The sequence below is a fragment of the Sinohyriopsis cumingii genome, unplaced genomic scaffold, assembly GCF_028554795.1.
Source record: "Sinohyriopsis cumingii isolate HCF-2022 unplaced genomic scaffold, ASM2855479v2 utg002917l, whole genome shotgun sequence".
NCBI classification, from domain to species: domain Eukaryota; kingdom Metazoa; phylum Mollusca; class Bivalvia; order Unionida; family Unionidae; genus Sinohyriopsis; species Sinohyriopsis cumingii.
In genome coordinates, this window is record NW_028316337.1 from 39,560 (window position 1) to 61,060 (window position 21,501).

The following is a 21,501-nucleotide window of genomic DNA, read 5'->3' on the forward strand; positions in this document are numbered from 1 at the left end:
GATGATGATGATTGGGTTGAAATCACTAAGGGTGGTACGGTAGGCTTAGTCACAGGGTTAACGTGTTTAGCTCGGGAATGTCGTATTCTCTTCGGTCGTAATAAAGAAGTCTGATACATTTGTTTCAGACTTCTTAACTCCGCTAAAATGTCCAACAGTACCGTGACCGTTTGATTTTCACCCTCTTGTTTCTTTGCTGCAACTTCTTCTTGCTGTTGCTGCTGTTGTTTTTTCTTACCTCTTCTTCTTGCTGCTGTTGCTGTAGGAGAAAAGCTTGTTCCGCTTCCTTTTGTCGTTGCATAAATTTCTCCAATTCTTCTTTCTGTCTCTGTCTAAAATTCTCCACTTGCGGTAATGAAGAAGGTAACGAAGGTTCCGGAACAAATTCTTGCGAGGAGAGAAAATCCACAAAATCCCAATTCACCTCTTCTGAAAGTAAGTCCGGGTTCCCTTGGGCAGTCTCCCCTGTTGGTACACCCCAATGGATCGTTTTCTGAGTTTCCGTCATGTTGAATCACTGTCGCATAGAGTGACTGCACACAAGCGCTAGCGAATCTATATAGACCAACTGACGTCACAGACTACTCTCTTCGGATTGGATGCGAGCTGACTGAATTTTGTAACGCGTGTTTGGATTGGTGAATGAACTCAATCCGTTTCAATCCTTCCTCTACCTATAAATAAGCGCAGTTCACTGCATTGATTCATCTGTTCTCGTCGCTTCAAGATGTGGACCACAGTCGAATCATCCACCCTTGTGTCTTCCATGATGTTTAGGACGGACATGCTCATGTATGTCCGATCCAAGTGGACCGTTGTACACAGGACAAACACCAGTCTGTGGATACGTAGGATCTACGTAGAAAGACAAGGATGCCTCAAAAGAGTGCTGATTTACGGGCCAACAGTGAGACGCAGCCTAAGGACAAGAAGAAGACCAATGCGGTGCCCTTTATGTTAATGGATACATTAACATAAACCCAAAGGCCCTTTTCAGGGCCACGCATATTTCTCGAAAAGAGAATGACTTTTCAATTACCTACCCCTTTTTTTTAAATTTTTTTTTTTTAAAAAAATCCCATGTTCAATTCCCCTTGTCCCTAGACAAGCCCAAACTCTATTCCCCCATGTTAAATTCCCCTTGTACGTAAAAGTGACCCACGATTTATTCCCATGTTAATTCCCCTTGTACGTAAAGTGGCCCACGATTTTTCGCCATGTTAAATTTCCATTGTACGTAAAGTGGCCCAGGGGTCTCTGTAATGCTAATTCCCATTGTACGTAAGGTGGCCCACCTTACTACTTGCAAGTGTGTTTCCGTTTTGTCATTGAATTTTTGAACTCATAATAGTTATAAAAATATGAAGTCTTTCAATCGTAATTATCAAAAAAAATAATTTTATGTTTATTTCATTTTGAGTACAGTAAGGAGGATGTAATTGCACTTGGAATATAGTCGAAATTACAGTACCATTTCGAAATGTGTAATCAAGCTTGAGAACCAATGGCATGGCTCATATTGTTCGGATTTTCAGAACTAAAAATGTACATTCTGAGGAAATTCAGGATGTAAAACTGTAAGTATATTGTTTGCCAATATTAGTACCAGTTAAAGAGGACAGTGTATGCCTTGTCACTTGCATGTTATTTTTAAGGACCCTGTCTGACGCGTATAGTTAGCCTAAATCCGAAACATTATCTCAAAAAAGTTAAAGGGTAAAGTGCCAAAGCAGCTGGTATGTGGCAGTCTACGAAACATCTCGTTTAGTTCATTCAGAAACAAATTTAATCAACCAAAACGTAACGCTTCTAGTACAAGAGGGTACATGATTCGTTTACAAAGTAGTTCCTAATACACTTTTGGGCACACGTGAGTTAAATACGAAGTTGAATGCGAGTGCAATATTGTAAAATACTGAAAGAGTCTGACAATTTGAAGTTAACGGAGAAACATATGAGCATATAATAATATTTCGTTAGGTGTATTGGTTTTACGTATGATACACACACACTTAAATCAGTCATATCATATTAACCTATATTCTTTTCACCCAAAATGTGTTCTTACAAATGCTGTCATTGTCTTGTATGTTTCAGTGCATGGCAGTTTTCTCTTTCTGCCAGTACAAGTGTGCGATATTCATACCTTGGTGCATCCTCAAAATTACAATATTCTTAAACAGCACAGAAATTGAAGCAAGGCAACCAGCCTTTCTAGATATCTGTCCATGATCCATTCCCCTGCATATGGCTGAAGTGATGGTAGGACAGGCTGTAGATTGGTGACATAATTACATACATTGCTTATGTATGGTGCTCGTTGAACATGACATTGCAGCGCAATATTTGTTCTATGTATTGTTTCAGTGTATTTGCATTTGCAAAACACTTTAACGCGAACTTCGTTACGTCATCTTACTTCTGGTTCACTGTACAACATGCGCACATTTATGCATATTTCATTGTTCTTCAGTTCTCTTTTCCCCAGTGCCCTTATAGAGGTGATTGTATTGAACACTTCCAGACAGTTTTCGTGATATGTCAAATAATGTTGGATAGAGAATCACATAATGTTATTACAATGAAAGGGAGCTGGAATTCCAAAACCCAGCCGATAATGGAACTTGCCCACATTCGTCTGCATTTGTTTTGGACTATATTGTTTCGATATGTGCTACCACAAGCATCAATACATTTGTGTCACGCACGCACACAACAACACACTATGCACTAGCTGTACATATAATACATGTCAAGCCGCGTGTCTGCCTATTGGATTTTGTTTCTGCTTCATATGGAAATAAGGTCAGTGCGTTGTCCCAAGAAATAGATTTTGATCTTAAGTACATAACATTAATATCTGCTACTGTTACAGATGCTTATAAGTTTAACATAACGCAACTGTCTGGGGACATGAGGAAATGTAATGTTAAATTTACACTTACTAACCAGCACGCTGTCTGACTGACCATCATCCAGTCTACTGATCAGTACCAATACATACTAACTTAGGGTCTTTACTAAAGGTAATAATAAATTTCTAAAACTGTTACGATCATGATCTTTGGCAGAGACTGAACATGATTGATAAATGTAGAGATTCTGCCTTCGGCTAAAAGTAGAACTAAAATTCAGAAACCAGTGCAAAATTAGGAAACTAAAAGAAAGCAAACGTACGAATAATGACTTAGACTAAGAGTAATGCCAGTATTTATAAACTAATATGGAAGTAAGTAGGTAGTACCAGTTGCAAGTGGGCTTAGAAGCGTTTCATCTCCAGAGAAGTACGCGGAGGAAATGGCCTCTGATGTGAGTATCTATGTCACTTCGAAATATTCTTCTAATTTGTCTTTTCAACTCATCATCAAATATTTGTCGTACTGCTTAAAACAAGGAGGATTAATTTGACATCCATAACAATGTTCCGTGCAAGGCCAGTGGCTCCTTCAACCAAATCTTGACGAAACGAGGAGCTTAAATGTTCTTCTTGTTCTGATCAACTTGATATCATGGCAGTATTTTTGTAAGTTTCGCTTGCGTTCTGTGTCTTGTTGTTGCTACTGTCGTTGTTCTGCATAGAAATACATCTTCTAGAACTAGTCTCCATAGTTTTGTGTTCTGTCGCTTTATTCTAACATGCTAGAATTACTTCTCTTAAACTATTGATATAAAAACTAGTATAAAGTTCTGCATATAAGATGACGTTTTCTGCGTATCAGAACTTCATTATTGTATATTTTTATATTTTGCGTGCAACTGATGGTGACGTTCGAGTTGGTAACGTTAAATTATTACAAATATCAAGTGCCGTGATTTCACCAGGTAATATTTGATGAAAATTTTATTTACACAGGAAGAACATTTTGATACCAAACTTCGAAGGCTGCCACGTGGTTAAATAACTTGCTTGCAAGATACTACCTTGCGTTGTAGCTGTACCATCTACAGTATATAAATATTTATAATGAGTGAATGGAATCATAACAACTACCATCTAATAAAAGCTAATGTAAAAATAAAAATCGGTCTACGTTAGACATATAAACTGTGAGGAGATATAAACAATATTTCCTGTTAAAGAGTATAATTCCTGTGTTAAGATAGTTACATAATAGACGGAACATAACATTAGAGGAAGCTCTTCTCGTATATACCAGTATGCCGCCTATGATTCAACTAAGGCAACTCCATGCTAAGCATCGGATACGAATATTAAACCGTATGCAAAAAGCATTGGATACGAATATGAAGCCGTATCCAAAAAGCGTTGGATACGAATATCAAGCCGTATGCAAAAAGCGGTGGAGACGTATATTAAGCCGTATGCAAAAATCATTGGATACGAATATTAAGCCGTATCCAAAAAGCATTGGATACGAATATCAAGCCGTATGCAAAAAGCGATGGATACGAATATTAAGCAGCATGCAAAAAGCGTTGGAGACGAATATCAAGCGCCGTATGAAAAACTCGTTGGATACGAATATCAAGCCGTATGCAAAAAGCGTTCGATACGAATATCAAGCCGTATGCAAAAAGCGGACATACATGAGTTTTTAGGGTCACAGCTGTTGGTTCAAGAACTTCTCCCATGTCTATCACAATTGATTACGAAAAGACGTCCTAATGAACAACCACAAATATGACCATAATCGTATTGCAGCCGCTATTTCTGCTGGGGTTGCGGGGTATAATTGTAACCAAAACTGACGTTGCTATATCTCATATACCTTTGCTACTGAGATTGCGACAGAATCACAGCGATTACGAATAACCGAGTTTCAGTTTCACTAGCTTAGTGGTGAATTAGAAGATTTGGTGACAATCATCCCACACACATACAAACTAGGCTGAGACGCTAAACAACTTTTATCAAGTATAGTGTAATGAGGTCCACTTATAATCCTAAACCGTACAGACACCAATGTTACCCACGACGAAACAAAGGCATTCTAAACACGTTAGAAAAACCAACCAACAGAGGACACTTGAAAGATGCAATCGACATGAACAGCATATTTCTCCCCTATAACATTTCCGTGGATAAAGTTCTATACCAACATCAGAGAATGTTCATCCGGGCTCAATGATAAATGTGAAAAACGATGGCAATCAATGGCCGATGTTACCCGCTCTAGACTCCGTGAGTGAAAACACAGACGAGCTTCGGAAATACCAGCAATATTTGAGTGAACACATGTTTTGTAACATATAATTTCTGGTGCAGGTTACTAAGGCCAGACTCAAAAGGTTTGAAATATTTGACCCGGGTATTGTTGTTAATGTGTTGGCTTAGAACTAAAATGCCCAAATCTGCTCCAACTATCTCACATGTACAAAAAAGAGCAGCAACAGCATACTAATATTGCTGAAGCCAATTTATCAGAGCAAACAAACGTGTGTATTTAGGTCAAATTCTACTTATGGCTTGCTTGAAATATATTTGGTTGCAAAATAACTTAAGATTAACGAGAACGAAAGAATAGAGAACGAAAGAATAGAGACACATGGGATACATAAGTCTGAAGTGTCATTAGACGTATTTGCCATTTATGTTTTAAGATTTGATATTACTGTTGCATGTAAGAGATGAATTCTGATGAGGTTGAGGTATTTGCCAACAAATTGTTCAGTTATCTGACCAGATAAGCTAACGTTAATTGTGATTTTGTTTTATTTGATGATGCATATCGGTGTGAAAACTGTGATAGTCACTCCTCATATACACTGAGATATAATCTTGCTTGGGGCAAAATAGAAATTGGCAGTTGGGACCACCCTAATGTGCCAATACCAACTCGAAGCCGGCATGGAATCAATGCATTAGCACGTGAAAACACGTGCACCAACAACATAACACCACTGAGGGATTACTGCTACATCTAGCAAGTGGATTACACTGCTGAATCGACCTAGCTTAAATTTCTCAAAAAAATATGTCACACCGAATTGACTCAAATTAGACAAAAATATATAGACTGTTATTCAACAAGGACGCACTTGTACGTGTAATCGCTCCTGGGCGAAGACGAGAACGATTGTTTCAGACATTGTCCATTGGTGTAATTAGATTGTTTTTTTTTTATGAACGTGGTGCAAGACCCAAAAAAAATCAAAATCGACGGAAATATATATATCACCCAAGTAGATATTGTATATAATTTTGTGACAGATGTACCAGTAGAAACAGCAAATGGTTCGAAGTGAGTTTGCTTATTGCACCAGATTAAGATTAGCCCGTCGAGTAATTATATTAAGCTAGTACATCATTAATAGAATAACTATAATGGACCCGTCATGTTACCTACGTGAGAACAACAACTGTGGGGTAAAAATCAGCAAGAGAACTACGATGCTCAATAAATGCAAGTTGGTATGTCCGGTCGCCATGGCAACATTCGTTATTCAGGGTGCGAAGGGATCAGGATTCAGGGTGCGAAGGGAATTGCAACCAAAGCAGTTTTATTGACAAGAGCGTTCCAATAATATTTATATTCTTCTATATCGCATACACTCGCGTGGAACGATCGGGTAACATTAATCAAATCTTGGGGTAAAGAAGTATTATTGACAAGAGCGTTCCAATAATATTTATATTCTTCTATATCGCATACACTCGCGTGGAACGATCGGGTAACATTAATTAAATCTTGGGGTATAGAAGGCGTTAGCCTATATCAATAACAAACATATAATTTTTTTCGTTTGATCGGTCAGACATTTAATAATCGCCAAGTTGATGAAAAGAGCCATCGTGTCGAGGTTAGCGCACAGTACATGAACACCATATGCACTGTCATGGACTCGGTAGAATTTGTCGAACGTGTAAAGAACGCGTCATCATTACCAGAACTCTGTAGCATTCTGCTTCTATACAACATTCATCCGACAGTAACGCTAGTATAGATAACAGGTTAAAATTACTTCACACGAGAGGTCATTCCATGCTGCCTGTTTGTTGGTTTTAGTTGGTTTTCTTTTGCTATTATGGGGTATTTGTTTTTGCTGTTGTTGATGTTGTTTTGTTTTGGGGGGTTGTGGGTTGTGGGTGCAGTCGCCACTAACAAGCACTAATATATGCAATTGCGTCCATTCTTTTCAAGTGGGTTTGTGTACGAATTGTAGACACATTCTGATGGATAAACTCTGCAGCAGCATGCACAGTTTTATACCGCCAAATTCTCGCCACGTTAGTAGTTACAAAGGGCATGTTCCTGTATTTATTCATTATACCGAAGTGTACAGTAGTTAATAACTTATCAAGTGCAATCAGTTACATAGAATTATATCTGATCCTGACATTCAGAAAGTAGATATTTAAACTCGTTCCAAGATTACTAATCCCAGTCTGAAGAAATCGCAGCAAAGTTGAGTTTGTGTACTTGTAGATAAGATAATTACAAAGAACGTTGTAAAATGTGTCCTTAAGAGGTGACAGCAAAGAGTAGAAATTCTTAAACCTATACGGGATAGTTTATATATCTCTGTTTGGGCTTGAAGGGATCTAATGTGCGAGTCCATTGTATACTGTGCGGCCCTTGTCTTGGGCCTCATGATCGGATTCATTCACTCAACAGGGGCCCAAGACCATTTTTCAGGTAAGTGAGGTAAAAGGGCAAAATCTAATATCTGACAGTGACCTGGGGAATGCTCTTTACTAACATAAGGATCAGATTTTCCTTTTGTGACAAACTATGTTGGTGGTATTGCCCTCGACTGTTTGATGAGGCTGAGAGAGAAAAGTTGGTACAATTGTCCTCGTTCCTATGATAAGAATGAGGGGCATAAAATGTTGGTGATATTGTCAACTTATCTTTGAGAGATTGAGGGGCAAACGATGTTGGCTGCATTCCCTTTTTGTACCTTTCATTCTGTTGAGAGGCAAATATTGCATTATATATAAACACCCACATTTGTCTGTATGTGTACCGCTTGCTAAACAAGACGTCGCGGATTCTTAACTCACGGCGGTAACCTAATTTTTTAAAGTTGTGTGTTTATGTTCAAACTTTCTTTCAAACTCGCTCATTCGAGTTTGTTTTCCATTTTTTTTTAATCTTCAAACTTTCATATATGACTCCCTGGCAATAGCTATATATATATATATATATATATATATATATATATATATATATATATATATATATATAATATAACCTTGTAACCAAATAATTTCCAGGCTTTATGTGTACGTACAACTGCATACATTTGTGCTTATCTTCCTACCTAACTAAATCTCAATCTGTTTATTTATTGAACTATAAATCTAAGTGTACGATTATTTATCTAACTATCCATCTATCTGTACGATTATTTATCTAACTATCCATCTGTCTGTACGATTATTTATCTATCTATCCATCTATTTGTACGATCATTTATCTAACTATCCATCTAACTGTACATTTATTTATCTAACTACCCTACGATTACTTATCTAACTATCCTACGATTATTTATCTAACTATCCATCTAAGTGTACGATTATTTATCTAACCATCTATCTGTACGACTATTCATCTAACTATCCATCTAACTGTACGATTATTTATATAACTATCCACCTATCTGTACGATTATTTATCCAACTATTCACCTATCTGTACGATTATTTATTAAACTATACATATGTCTGCCTACGCGTTAATCTCTCTTAGTTTGCACGTTAATTAGAGGGAAAGCAAACATTTGTCACTACTATGTTGATAATTGAACTCATAACGATAGAAGATTGCAGTTAGGAACACCGTGACTGCAAACATCTTACTCTTCTTAATTATATAATGTAGTATCTTCATTGCCAACGATGACAATTTACTCTTATTAATTATAGAATATTTTATTTTCATTACCAACGATGACAATTTAGTCTTCTTAACTATAAAATATTTTATCTTCATTACCAACGATGACGATTTACTCTTCTTGATTATATAATATTTTATCTTCATTACCAACGATGACGATTTACTCTTCTTAATTATAAAATATTTTATCTTCATTACCAACGATGACGATTTACTCTTCTTGATTATATAACATTTTATATGCATTAGCAACGATGACAATTTACTCTTATTAAGTGCAGAACATTTTATATTTTATACCTACGACGTTCTTATTTTTTCATTCTAAACTAGTGTATTATTCCAAACAAAAATTAACGTTAACGCACTGATGCCTGTATGGTTTGATACTGTTGCTTATTTCTCTGATATAAACCTATTTGTTTGTGTAAATCTGAATGTGTGTGACATAATTATTGCTGTGTGTTTAAGCCTGAATGTGACACAAAAATAGCTGTTTGTATAATTATCATTGACAGTTAACTTCCCGTCTTCACGATTACTTATACTGACTCCAATCACATAACACCACCACCCCAAATAAAAAGCTGAATAACGATGAATCAGATCAACTTGGTTGAAAATGCTACATATATTTTCCTGAACTGACACTTAACATAATGATAGATAAGTGATCAAATCTAAATTAATCTCGGCCAACATTCCAATAAACCGCTCACCCCATCTTACCTGTGAACTTTTTACCTTGTAGCATTCCAGCTCCAGGTGTTTGGGTTGGTATTGAGGTCGGACACATCATCATTCGGTCATCTTTGTGTATTTCACTGTATAACCTATACTATGTAACTAATACAAATTTGGACCCTTTTATCAGCATCTCTGCTAATCTTCATTAACTTTTCACCACATACTTAAAACTCCTTACTCATCTCACCTTTATCACCCAGATACGATAAGGCATACGATTAGAGTTAGAAAACGCTTAAAATTTGCTACATGATTCATTAGAAATCCCCATAACTCATATTTTCGTTATCAAGAGGTATCCGAAAATAAGATCCACTTTCATTCTTTCTTCTATATTTGGGCGAATGAGAAATATCACATTTAGATGACGTGTCATAAATTGATTGTAACATTATGGATTTATAGTAGTTAGAGTAGTTTAAGCTTTCTAATTTACTGTATGTATGTATGTATGTATGTATGTATGGATATATGTGTGTGTGTGCGTGTGCGTGCGTGCGTGTGTTTGTGTGTCTGTGTGTATGTATGTATGTATGCATGCATGCATACATGCGTGTGCGGGAGTGTGTGTGTCTCTGTCTCTGTATGTGTATGTATGTATGTATGTATGCATGCATGCATGCATGTGTGTGTGTCTGTGTGTATGTGTGTGTGTGTGTGTGTGTGTTGTCTTTATTTATATTTGCAATGAATAAAAGTGTTTAATTTCGATCCAATTGATTTAATTATATAAAATATTACTTAAAATAAAATATGATATGTATGTAAAAAAAAAATTATAATTTGGGAGTTAGTATCAAACCAATATATCCGTCTATGCAGAATAGGTCTAATGAAACAATGCGACCATAATGAATATATATTGAACAGAGACATTCCTAAATGTTGGCCCAGCAATATTATTATCCTCATGCATTCAGTAAAAAGTTTATTACTTTTATAACTTTCAACCAATGTATTTCTCTGATTAATAACTCAAAATATTATCTGCTATGCCTTATATTACCGTTATTATTTATAAAAGCACCTTGCAGATGCAATGCTTTACAGCCCATTAAGTAATTGGAGTTTAGAGATGTATACGTTGCACCCCTCGGCAAGGTTAAAGATTGCATGCGATCGTCAGTTCATATTTATGAGTTCTAATTAGATTTATAACTTAAAATCTGATACGCTCATTGTAAAATGGAATTTTACTAAGCGTTTTTTCTGTTTGCATTTTTGTACACATTTTTCAACGTCTTCAGAAAAAGACACACTGTCGTTGAAAATATTCAATTTAAAGTAAATTAACTGCTCTCTTGGAATTTAGATAAAAATTAAGTACTATTTTCACGGGTTCACAAAACAACAGCAATGATTAGATGCTACCAAAGTACTACTGACTCTGCTTTAGAGTACCATCGACTGCGCTGGAAGAAGGCCAAATATACAGCTCTAGACAATAAACACTGCCGATTTTACGAATATATCGTCCTAAGTGGATGCACACAAAATCCAACACTTTGGACTGGTTCCAACATATTTCAAAAGCAGCTGGAACCAGTCTGGACAATTCTCTCATTAGTCGTCGATAAATATTTTTTATTTTTTATTTAAATAGGTCGTGCAATGATTTTAAAATACGTATAATGAAATAAATAGCAGAGATAGGTCAAACAACAACAACTAGGGAACAAATTGTATTGTTAATGCACTACTTTCAAATTTGAACAAAGGACAACAACTACAACAAAGACAAAAATCTGAGAAAATAGCACAGGTTTAGTACACGATGTTATTTCAACGTTCTACGAAACAGAACAACCAAACAGCCGGAATCAATCGCATCTTTAGCGTAGAGAGTACTTTCAAAGCTCTTCAAAAGAGAAAACAAAAGATATTTGTTTAGCATACGGAGTTCTTTCAGAGCTCTACGAAAGAATGTATGCATCAGAGAGGATGATGCAACCTGCCATGAATCAATGTTAATTAGGTAGTGTCAGTTACGTGCCTTCCTATTGCACATGCATTAAATTTACAACGATTACATATGGCTGAAACGTAGTGATTTCGGTCATACTTTATCATATAAAACTTAAATGTCGTTATGCTCACAAATGGAGCCTGCGGTTTTCCAATAAATTCTCTATAAAATGACAGTTGTAGATTAATCATTTTATAGCTTTAGATTATATTCAAGTAATGTCAATAATCTCTTATGAGTGCCATCATTTCCATAATCTCTTGTTACTGCCATCGTGTCAATACTCTCTTATTAGTGCCATCGTGTCAATACTCTCTTATTAGTGCCATTGTGTCAATACTCTCTTATTAGTGCCATCGTGTCAATACTCTTATTGGTGCCAACGTGTCAAAATTCTCTTATTAGTGCCATCGTGTCAAAATTCTCTTATGAGTGCCATCGTGTCAATACTCTCTTATTAGTGCCATCGTGTCAAAATTCTCTTATTAGTGCCATCGTGTCAAAATTATCTTATGAGTGCCATCATGTTAATAATCTCTTATTAGTGCCATCATGTCAATAATCTCTTATGAACATCATCGTGTCAATAATCTCTCATGAGTGCCATCATATCAATAATCTCTTGTTACATCAATCATGTCAATAATCTCTTATTAGTGCCATCATGTCAATAATCTCTTATGAGTGCCATCATATCAATAATCTCTTGTTACATCAATCATGTCAATAATCTCTTATTAGTGACATCGTGTCAATAAATATTATGAATATCGTCGCGTTTATAATCTCATATGAATATCGTCGTGTCGATAATCTATTATGCATACCATCATGTCATGATCTCTTATCAATATCATTGTGTTGATAATCTCTAATGCGTGCCATCATGTCAAAAATCTCTTATGAGAGCCATCATGTAAAGATCTCTTAAGAATATCATCGTGTCAATAATCTCTCATGAGTTCCATCATATAAATAATCTCTTATGAATATCATTGTGTCAATAATCTCTTATGAATATCATTGTGTCAATAATCTCTTATGAATATCATCGTGTCAATAATCTCTTATGAGTGCCTTCATGTCAATAATCTCTTACGAATATTATCGTGTCGATAATATCTTATGAGTGCCTTCATGTCAATAATCTCTTATGAGTGCCATCATGTCAAAAATCTCTTATGAGTGTCATCATGTTAAGATCTCTTAAGAATATCATCGTGTCAATAATCTCTTATGAGTGACATCGTGTCGATAATCTCTTATGAATATCATTGTGCTCATCAAGATAACGCAGCAACTTGTTTCAAAATAATAAAAAATCCATTAAGCTGGCTATAGAATATCGTCCGTCAAGAGATAGACATCGAATACAAAATTAAAAGTGTGTAAGAATATTCTCTACCTGTTATTGTCATTGCAAAGCTTTTAACAATCTTCTTAATTATTCTTACGAATGATACTTCCTTTATCTCGTTAACCATCTTTTGACGAATTGTTACGGATCCCTGCAATTGTTTTTTCGTCATTTATTTCATTGCATGTTATTTGACAAAGTGTTACTTACTGCTTATAAGCTGTTGTTATCGTATTCTTTACTTCATCGGTGTTTATGGCAATACATATTTCTAGACTAGATCTAGATCTAATTACTTTTTTAATTGGTTTTATATCCAGGGAATGTGTCATCACAATATCACTAGGTAACAAAATTATACAATGAAATATACAAATAACACAAAAAACATATACAATTACCACCAATACAAACATAATATTACCTAATACAAACATATTAATACCACCAATCAATATATACTATTACCACCAAATAAATATACATTGTTACCACCAATAAAAACATACTTCTACCCCAATAAATATATAATATTACCACCAATAAAAACATACTATTACCAACAATAAATATAAAATATTACCAACAATAAATATATAATATTACCACCAACAAAAACAGACTACCATTGCCAAAAAAAATGTAGTATTACCACCAACAAAAATATATTATTATAACCAACAATATACTCTATTACTACCTATAAAAATATACTATTACCACCAAAAGATATACTAAAATGTACGGTTACCGTCACGAAAATATGATGTTACCTTTTTACTACCAAAAACTATACTATTGCCATCAGTAGAAAAAAAATTATTTACCGCGAATAAAAATATACCATTACTACCAACAAAATACACTATTACTACCGATAAAGAAAGAATATTACTACAAATGAAATTATAATAGTACCACAATAAAAATGTACTATTAATACCGATAAGATATATTATAACAATACACATATACTACTGTCACACATGTACTTCTGTCACACATATACTACTGTCACACATTTACTACTGTCACACATATACTACTGTCACACATATAGTACTGTCACAAATATAGTACTGTTACACATATAGTACTGTCACACATATAGTACTGTCACACATATAGTACTGTCACACGTATACTACTGTCACACATATACTACTGTCACACGTATACTACTGCCACACGTATAGTACTGTCACACATATAGTACTGCCACACGTATACTACTGTCACACATATACTACTGTCACACATATACTACTGTCACACGTATACTTCTGCCACACATATAGTACTGTCACACATATACTACTGTCACACGTATACTACTGCCACACGTATACTACTGTCACAAATATAGTACTGTCACACATATACTACTGTCACACATATAGTACTGTCACACATATACTACTGTCACACATATACTTCTGCCACACATATACTACTGTCACACATATACTACTGTCACACGTATACTACTGTCACACATATAGTACTGTCACACATATACTACTGTCACACATATAGTACTGTCACACATATAGTACTGTCACACATATACTTCTGCCACACGTATACTACTGTCACACATATACTACTGTCACACATATACTACTGTCACACGTATACTACTGCCACACGTATACTACTGTCACACATATACTACTGTCACACATATACTACTGTCACACATATGCTATTGTCACACATATACTACTGTCACACATATACTACTGCCACCTATAACAAGCTTTGACTAAATTTTAAACGTAATATATATTGCTGAAATTGTATTGTGATGGTTTCATGCCAGACAGCTCGTGCTGTACTTTGTATTTTAATGATTTCGTGTGATTTAACTCGTACTGTACTTCGTATTTTAATCATTTCGTGTGATTTAACTCGGACTGTACTTCGTATTTTGTAGCTTTATTAATTAAAATGACTATAACATGACTTATGTTATACACTATATATGCCAATTTTACTACACAATAGTTTACAACACCCCTACCGATCTTTCTCTCGTTCATTCTCTCACTCACTCTTCTCTCGATCAATCGATCGATAGATCGATCGATTGATCGATGGCTTAGATGATAGGTTCATGTTTTATTTTAAGAGGAATCTAATGTCGCACAATAAAACCTAAAAAGATTTAATCACAAGCCAACAGGGATGATAAACTCGACTCTGCTATTTAATACGTTTCTATGGCGTATGTTTCAATATAATCATAGAATAGTTCAATATCGGAAGTCGATGTTCGAGAAAGCAATATCTTCGACTGTTTCAAAGAATACACGAAGTGGCTTCATTTTAGGATGTGGCAGTTATAGCAAATGGTCATTGAATATGGCTCAGCAAGTGCTACGACATAATACAACACGTCTGGTACGTGACAGTGTGCTGCCGAGATGTATGAACCAGTCCACTACCAGAAGGGTTTGGCCATCTACTGTGATGGCAGGTTCCATGCACAGCTTTTATGGTGAATCACATATGTGTACCTGGCACTGTCTGAGAGACAGAAACGTTCAAGAGCTGAAGAAAAATTATCAGTACTCTGGTCCAAGTTATACTGAGATCTAGCGTACATCATCAGCAAAGAAATTGATAACAAATACTGTATTTTAATTCGTCTTTGTCTTTAGTCTCCTCAGATCGACGAGTGTCATCAGTGCGGTATCTAATATCGATCCCTGTAGTCTCCTCAGATGGACGAGTGTCAACAGTGCGGTATCTGATGTCGATCCCAGTGTCAGTGTGTGTCGTCAGTGCGGTATCTGATGTCGATCCCAGTGTCAGTGTCGCTGAAGGAATTGCCAAACTACGACTTTAAATTTCTCTGGGCAACCAAACTTTGCAATGATCTTCCAAAGCCACCACAGCTGAAAAAGGCATGTATCAGGTCGAGGAATTTCGTGTACAGACTGGAGTTTTCCTCTTTGCATTTTTCCGGTACATGACGAGCCGTAAACACCATTTATTTGGCCATCTGTCCTTTGTGAACCCCTTTTCTGTCTTGGCATGATCCCTTAATCGATCTGCTTCACAACTCTGTTTAGTGGAATTCCAGCGACCTGTCTGCCGGCTATTGATAGCAAGGGAATGCCGCAATATTTGTCGATATTGTCTCTTCGGAGAAGAACGCAGACGCATGGGAGCTAGACTTCCGGTATTCCAGGAGTAGTAGATTTCTACCTGACAGAAAATGTAACTTTCTTACCTGCTTGTTAATATTGTTTGTTATTTATTTCAAAATATTTCACTTTCAAATGGGTTATTTATCATTAGTGGATTTTATAAAGTGTCCGGGGAGTTCAAAGGAATCATGTTATGTTTTCCCCACAAAGTATTACACTTATAAATGCAAAAAGGGAGAAATGTGTTACTTTATGAAACAAAAACCTTCCATGTAAAACTTGAAGCACTTGAAATAAAAACTCTATTACAAATATTGCAAATAAGATAACATATAACTCACATAACACGTCTGTTATATATATATATATATATATATATATATATATATATATATATATATATATATATATATATATATGGATGGTTCAGTTGCCAAGAAGATAAAAGTCTCTCAACTAGTAATATATCCCTTTGTTTTGGTCATGTAATCCATCTCTAATTGTCATTTTATTGCTACAGTCGATCGATGCATTCATCCATCCGCCTATTCGTCCAGTCCTTTAATGTTCAAAAAAATAGAAATAAAAATGTTTAAATTGATGTTCTTCAAATAAATACACATTTACAATTTACAAAATCATAAATGTTGAAGAAATTTGGTCAATTAACATAAGTATGCATACGTATGCAATGAATTACATATTTCTTAGTTTCAAGTTGCTTATGATATGTATGTATGTATGTATGAGTGTGTACGTGTGTGTGTATGTATGTATGTATGTATGTATGTATGTATGTATGTATGTATGTATGTATGTATGTATGTATGTATATGTGTGTGTTTATGACCGACTGACTATGTGTGTGTGTGTGTGTGTTCATCACTGACTGACTGACTTTCTTGATTTCCTCTTCAGAAGAGATTTCATTCAGTTAATTTTTCGTTAATACAGAAAAGATAGGAACATAGCTTGACATTAATGGACATACAGTACACTATATATGTACATAGATATATACATATACATACATACATATATGCACATACATTCATATGAATACATACACACATATACACACATATATACATATATGCACACATATACATATATTCATACATACATACATATATACATACACACATAGATACACATATACACATATATATACATACACACACACACACACACACATATATATATATATATATATATATATATATATATATATATATATATATATATATATATATATATATATTAATAAACGTAAAGAAAACGCAATATCTAAACACATGAGTGAGAGAACTCATTGTATGTATGTATGTATGTATGTATGTATGCATGTATGCATGCATGATTATAACGCGACTTGATAATGATAACGCGGGACTATTTTATTTATTTTAGCTCCCATTAAGTGCTACTCATGTTTTGCTCCAGCGATAAACAACACATGCGCAAATCCAGTGAACAAAGAATACGATGTCGTGCGAGGGCTGGGTATCATAGAATGTGACTACGGTGTGTGTTTAAAGTGGACATACTACAGAAACAGTAAGTAAAGCGGTGTCTACTCATCATACATATTTAGACTGGTTACGGTTAGACTGATCACAGCTGACTTGCTTGATAGTGACATGTAGATGCCAACAGTATTGACATTGACCTTTACTCTCTTGATACGCTTACTTTTATAAAGAGAGAAACATTCACGAAACATTGCAATGAAAACTCCTTGCTTCAAATTAAGAAAATCGTATCTAATTCAAGCCTACTTTAAAAAGCTGTATGCTACGTGATCACCAGAGTATCAGTCACAGCAGCCAGACGTCTAGAATATACCTGCAAAACCTAAACGTAAGATCAGGAAGATCAATCAGGATTTTTAAAAAAATATCTGTACAAAATAGTACATGCATAGTAATATTATTGATGATGATGACATATGTGGTAATCATGGTTAATTATCTAGAATTGTCTCTACATTTAAACGTGTGCCTGTCTCTTAAACCACTATGGATGATATTTTGCCTGAGTCTCATATTAGGAAATACCCAGTTTGTATTGCCTATTTAATTTAAATGATAATAATTTTTTAAGTGTTTAGGCTCGAATAAACAGTAACACAGAAAGAATGAAAACAACAAGCTTTCAAAAATATAACAAATAGTTTATTTCCCTCGAACAATACTGTAATAAAGAATAATATGAGAACTTACGGTTTCCAGAATTAAATCGAAAAATAATACAAGATTAATCCACGAATAAAATTGTTGAAGTCCTAATATTGAAATGTTCTAATGATTCCAAGTTCGAGTCCCGACGAAGAATCCAAGATGGAAGGCGATGACGTTTGGTGTAGACTGTTCTGTGTTGATGTCTACAGTTCCTTGTAAAAACATAATAATTAATCATCCAGCCTTGGAAATCCAAATAAAATTTTCAAGCAATGTCCTTGTTTAAGAGGTCTGCATGAATAAAATACTGTTTCCAGAGAAACGAATTAATCGTCTAGAGTCCAAATAATCTGAAGGAAAATTAACATATAACTCAAAAACTTAAAATCTTCAATACTTCGATTCTGGTCACAACAGAAGAAAACAACTTGACATCAAGTGTTTAAAAGCCCAGACTCTCTCTCTCTCTCTCTCTCTCTCTCAACATCACTATTAATACTAAGTATTTCGAAATTTATGAAATGCCTAGTTGCGAAATAGAGGATGACGTGATCATGTTTACATGTTAAAGTCACATAGCTCCTGTATGTCCTTGGTAAGAACCAACCATTTTACTCCTAGAAAAAAGTTGTTTACTTGACCCGCAATCAAAGGCCAGAAACTAAGCCAAAAATAGAAACAACTGCCTCTATTATTATGTAGTTATAGAAACATTCAATTCAAACCAAATTTTCTGGAAAATATCAATTTCCTTGTAAACAAAATTACATTACATTGACATATAAAGAAAATAAAAAGATTCCAAAACCCATAAACAATTAAATCGAATCAAATACAACTTAAGTCAAATATAAATTAAATCTAATATATGTAACAAACTCACGACTATTGCATATATCTTACCGTACATTTTTCTTCTGTGATTGCAGGAACGCTCCATATGCATCGCACGTGCTCGGCTAAAGTGAACGGCTTCCGTTTAATAATGTCAAGCAGTATCTGCCGCAAGGAGAGGAATGATAATGGTTATTTATGCATGTGTGGCAGAAATCTATGCAACACAAGCTCTAGAACTGGAGGACTTCCAAATATACCAGTTATTCAGTTAATCTTTTTGTGTCTAATTATTGGATTTACCAGTATATGGTCTCAGCGACAACAACTAGGTCATACATATACGGGAAATCCTCTGTGAAACATATAATTCCAATATCCATATGTTTAATTTTTACAGAAAATAAAATCATAAGGAAAAAGTATGAACTTAAATATAATGGATGCTCTCTTCAGGGTTTTATTTTCCGAGCAATATTTTCTTTTGATAGCTTATTCCAGAGAAAACCAAAGTTTTGCAAGCTGATAAGAATTGCAATGTTTCCTCTGATTCGTCGTTTGATACACGCGTGTACAAATTTTGAAAGATCATAACTACATACTCTTTCCTTTCACTGTTTATTCTTTATTATAATTGTTACTTAAGTTTGAATATGTTCCTATATCCTTTAGATTTACATTGTTTCCATAAAATTCATATTCGCCATGTTATTTTTTTTTAAATTTGAAAGTTGTCAATTTTATTAACTTTATTTCAAAGTCATGATATATTAAGTCACGTGTTTGGCAGGCATGGCACGTTTCTGTTTCTTGATTGATTCATTGTATAATTGTTGGAGTGACCCTTTTATATTTTTTATAATAATATGATTGTGGGAGTGAATATGAGTATATGTTGTATAACAGCAAGTTGGATGAAACAATCGACAGAAAAAAATAGTATAAAACAAACTGAGTTACATGGAACGCGCAAGACAAAGGTTCAAACAATGCGTTACTTTGTGGTGGTGAATGTGTACCGTCACTTTGCTGCAAAAGAAAACTAAACAAACATAATTTGCCTTGCTTTATATTTTACGTTTACTTTATATTTATGCTACAAACTGGTTGATTGATAAGGAAAAGGGATGAGGTAATTTAGTCTGAGGAGGAAGTTATTACCGCATTCTATACTTTTCTGACATTTATACCTTTTTTGTAAAACAAAATCACTAGTTTATCGGATCCAGGAATTGTTTTATACTTTGAAACAGATGTTTGTTGATGCCTATAATATTGTACCGTATAAATAACTCAGCAAACTCTGCATAAGTACTATGAACACTTTCTGTGTATGGCGTTTTACATCTATATGGGTATGTGTGTATATAATGGCGATTAACATCGATGCGGGTATGTGTGTATACAATGGAGTTTTGCATCCATACGGGTAGGTGCGTTTACAATTGCATTTTACATCTGTACGGGTAGATGTGTATACAGTGGCGTTTGACATCCGTACAGGTAGGTGTGTATACAATGACATTTCACATTCATACGGGTAGATGTAAATATAATTCTGCTCTAAATCCATACGGGTAGGTGTGTATACACTGGCCGTTCACATCTATATGGGTAGCATTTCACATTAATACGGGTAGATGTGTGTACAAAAGCGTTTTTCATCCATACAGGTAGGTGTGAAAGCTATGGCCTTTTACACCCATATGGGAAGATGTGTATACAATTGCGTTTTACATCCATACAGGTAGATTTGTATCCAGTGGTATTCATCATCCATGCGACTATGTCTGCATACCTTCGTTTGCAACTAATTAGAGGACTGGGTCTGAGTTCCCGTCATTGGAAATAAAGATAGAATGTATTCATACTGATATTCAGTACCGGGGCCAATAGTAGTTTGCGAGATATAATAGCGAAAATATGGTAAATGGTACAAATGTTATTTTCCTGGAAACGCATCAAGCAACCAGAGTAAGTTATATAGTGCAGGGTTAGTTATACAAATTATTTTTATCGATGACAAGTTTCCTTGACATACCACTAAGCAATTAATATTGTCAGGTACTCGATTGTCTGAAAAAGTGTCTTAAAAGCATTTATTATTATAACTTCAATGGAATTCGTAGTACACACACATGCATAAATACATAAATACACACACACACACACACACATATATATATATATAGAGAGAGAGAGAGAGAGAGAGAGAGAGAGAGAGATTGCTTCATTATACTTGCAGAAATGTGAATTTCTTGCGTTGGCACTGAGTGGATAAAACGTTTCTTTGGTGTATAGGTTACAGTGAAACTAGAGATTTCTCGAAATCAGATCAGTTATCCGTTATTTAACATAATACATGATTAAGTTAGAAGCTTCGTATATGCAGTTACGAGAAATTGGGAAAACAATAAAATAGAGCCACATTAATAAATGTTACCAGTGGTTTAGA

At 34.9% G+C, this 21,501-nt stretch overlaps 1 protein-coding gene across 1 annotated transcript; it reads left to right on the forward strand.

Moving 5' to 3' along the window:
- The first annotated feature begins 15,303 nt into the window (after nucleotides 1-15,303).
- LOC149769960 (uncharacterized) lies at nucleotides 15,304-19,445 on the forward strand. Its single transcript, XM_089949609.1, has 3 exons — nucleotides 15,304-15,352; nucleotides 17,443-17,589; nucleotides 19,142-19,445. Exons 1-3 carry the CDS (start codon nucleotides 15,304-15,306, stop codon nucleotides 19,405-19,407), a joined length of 462 nt encoding a protein of 153 aa, XP_089805735.1. The 3' UTR covers nucleotides 19,408-19,445.
- The last annotated feature ends 2,056 nt before the right edge of the window (nucleotides 19,446-21,501 follow it).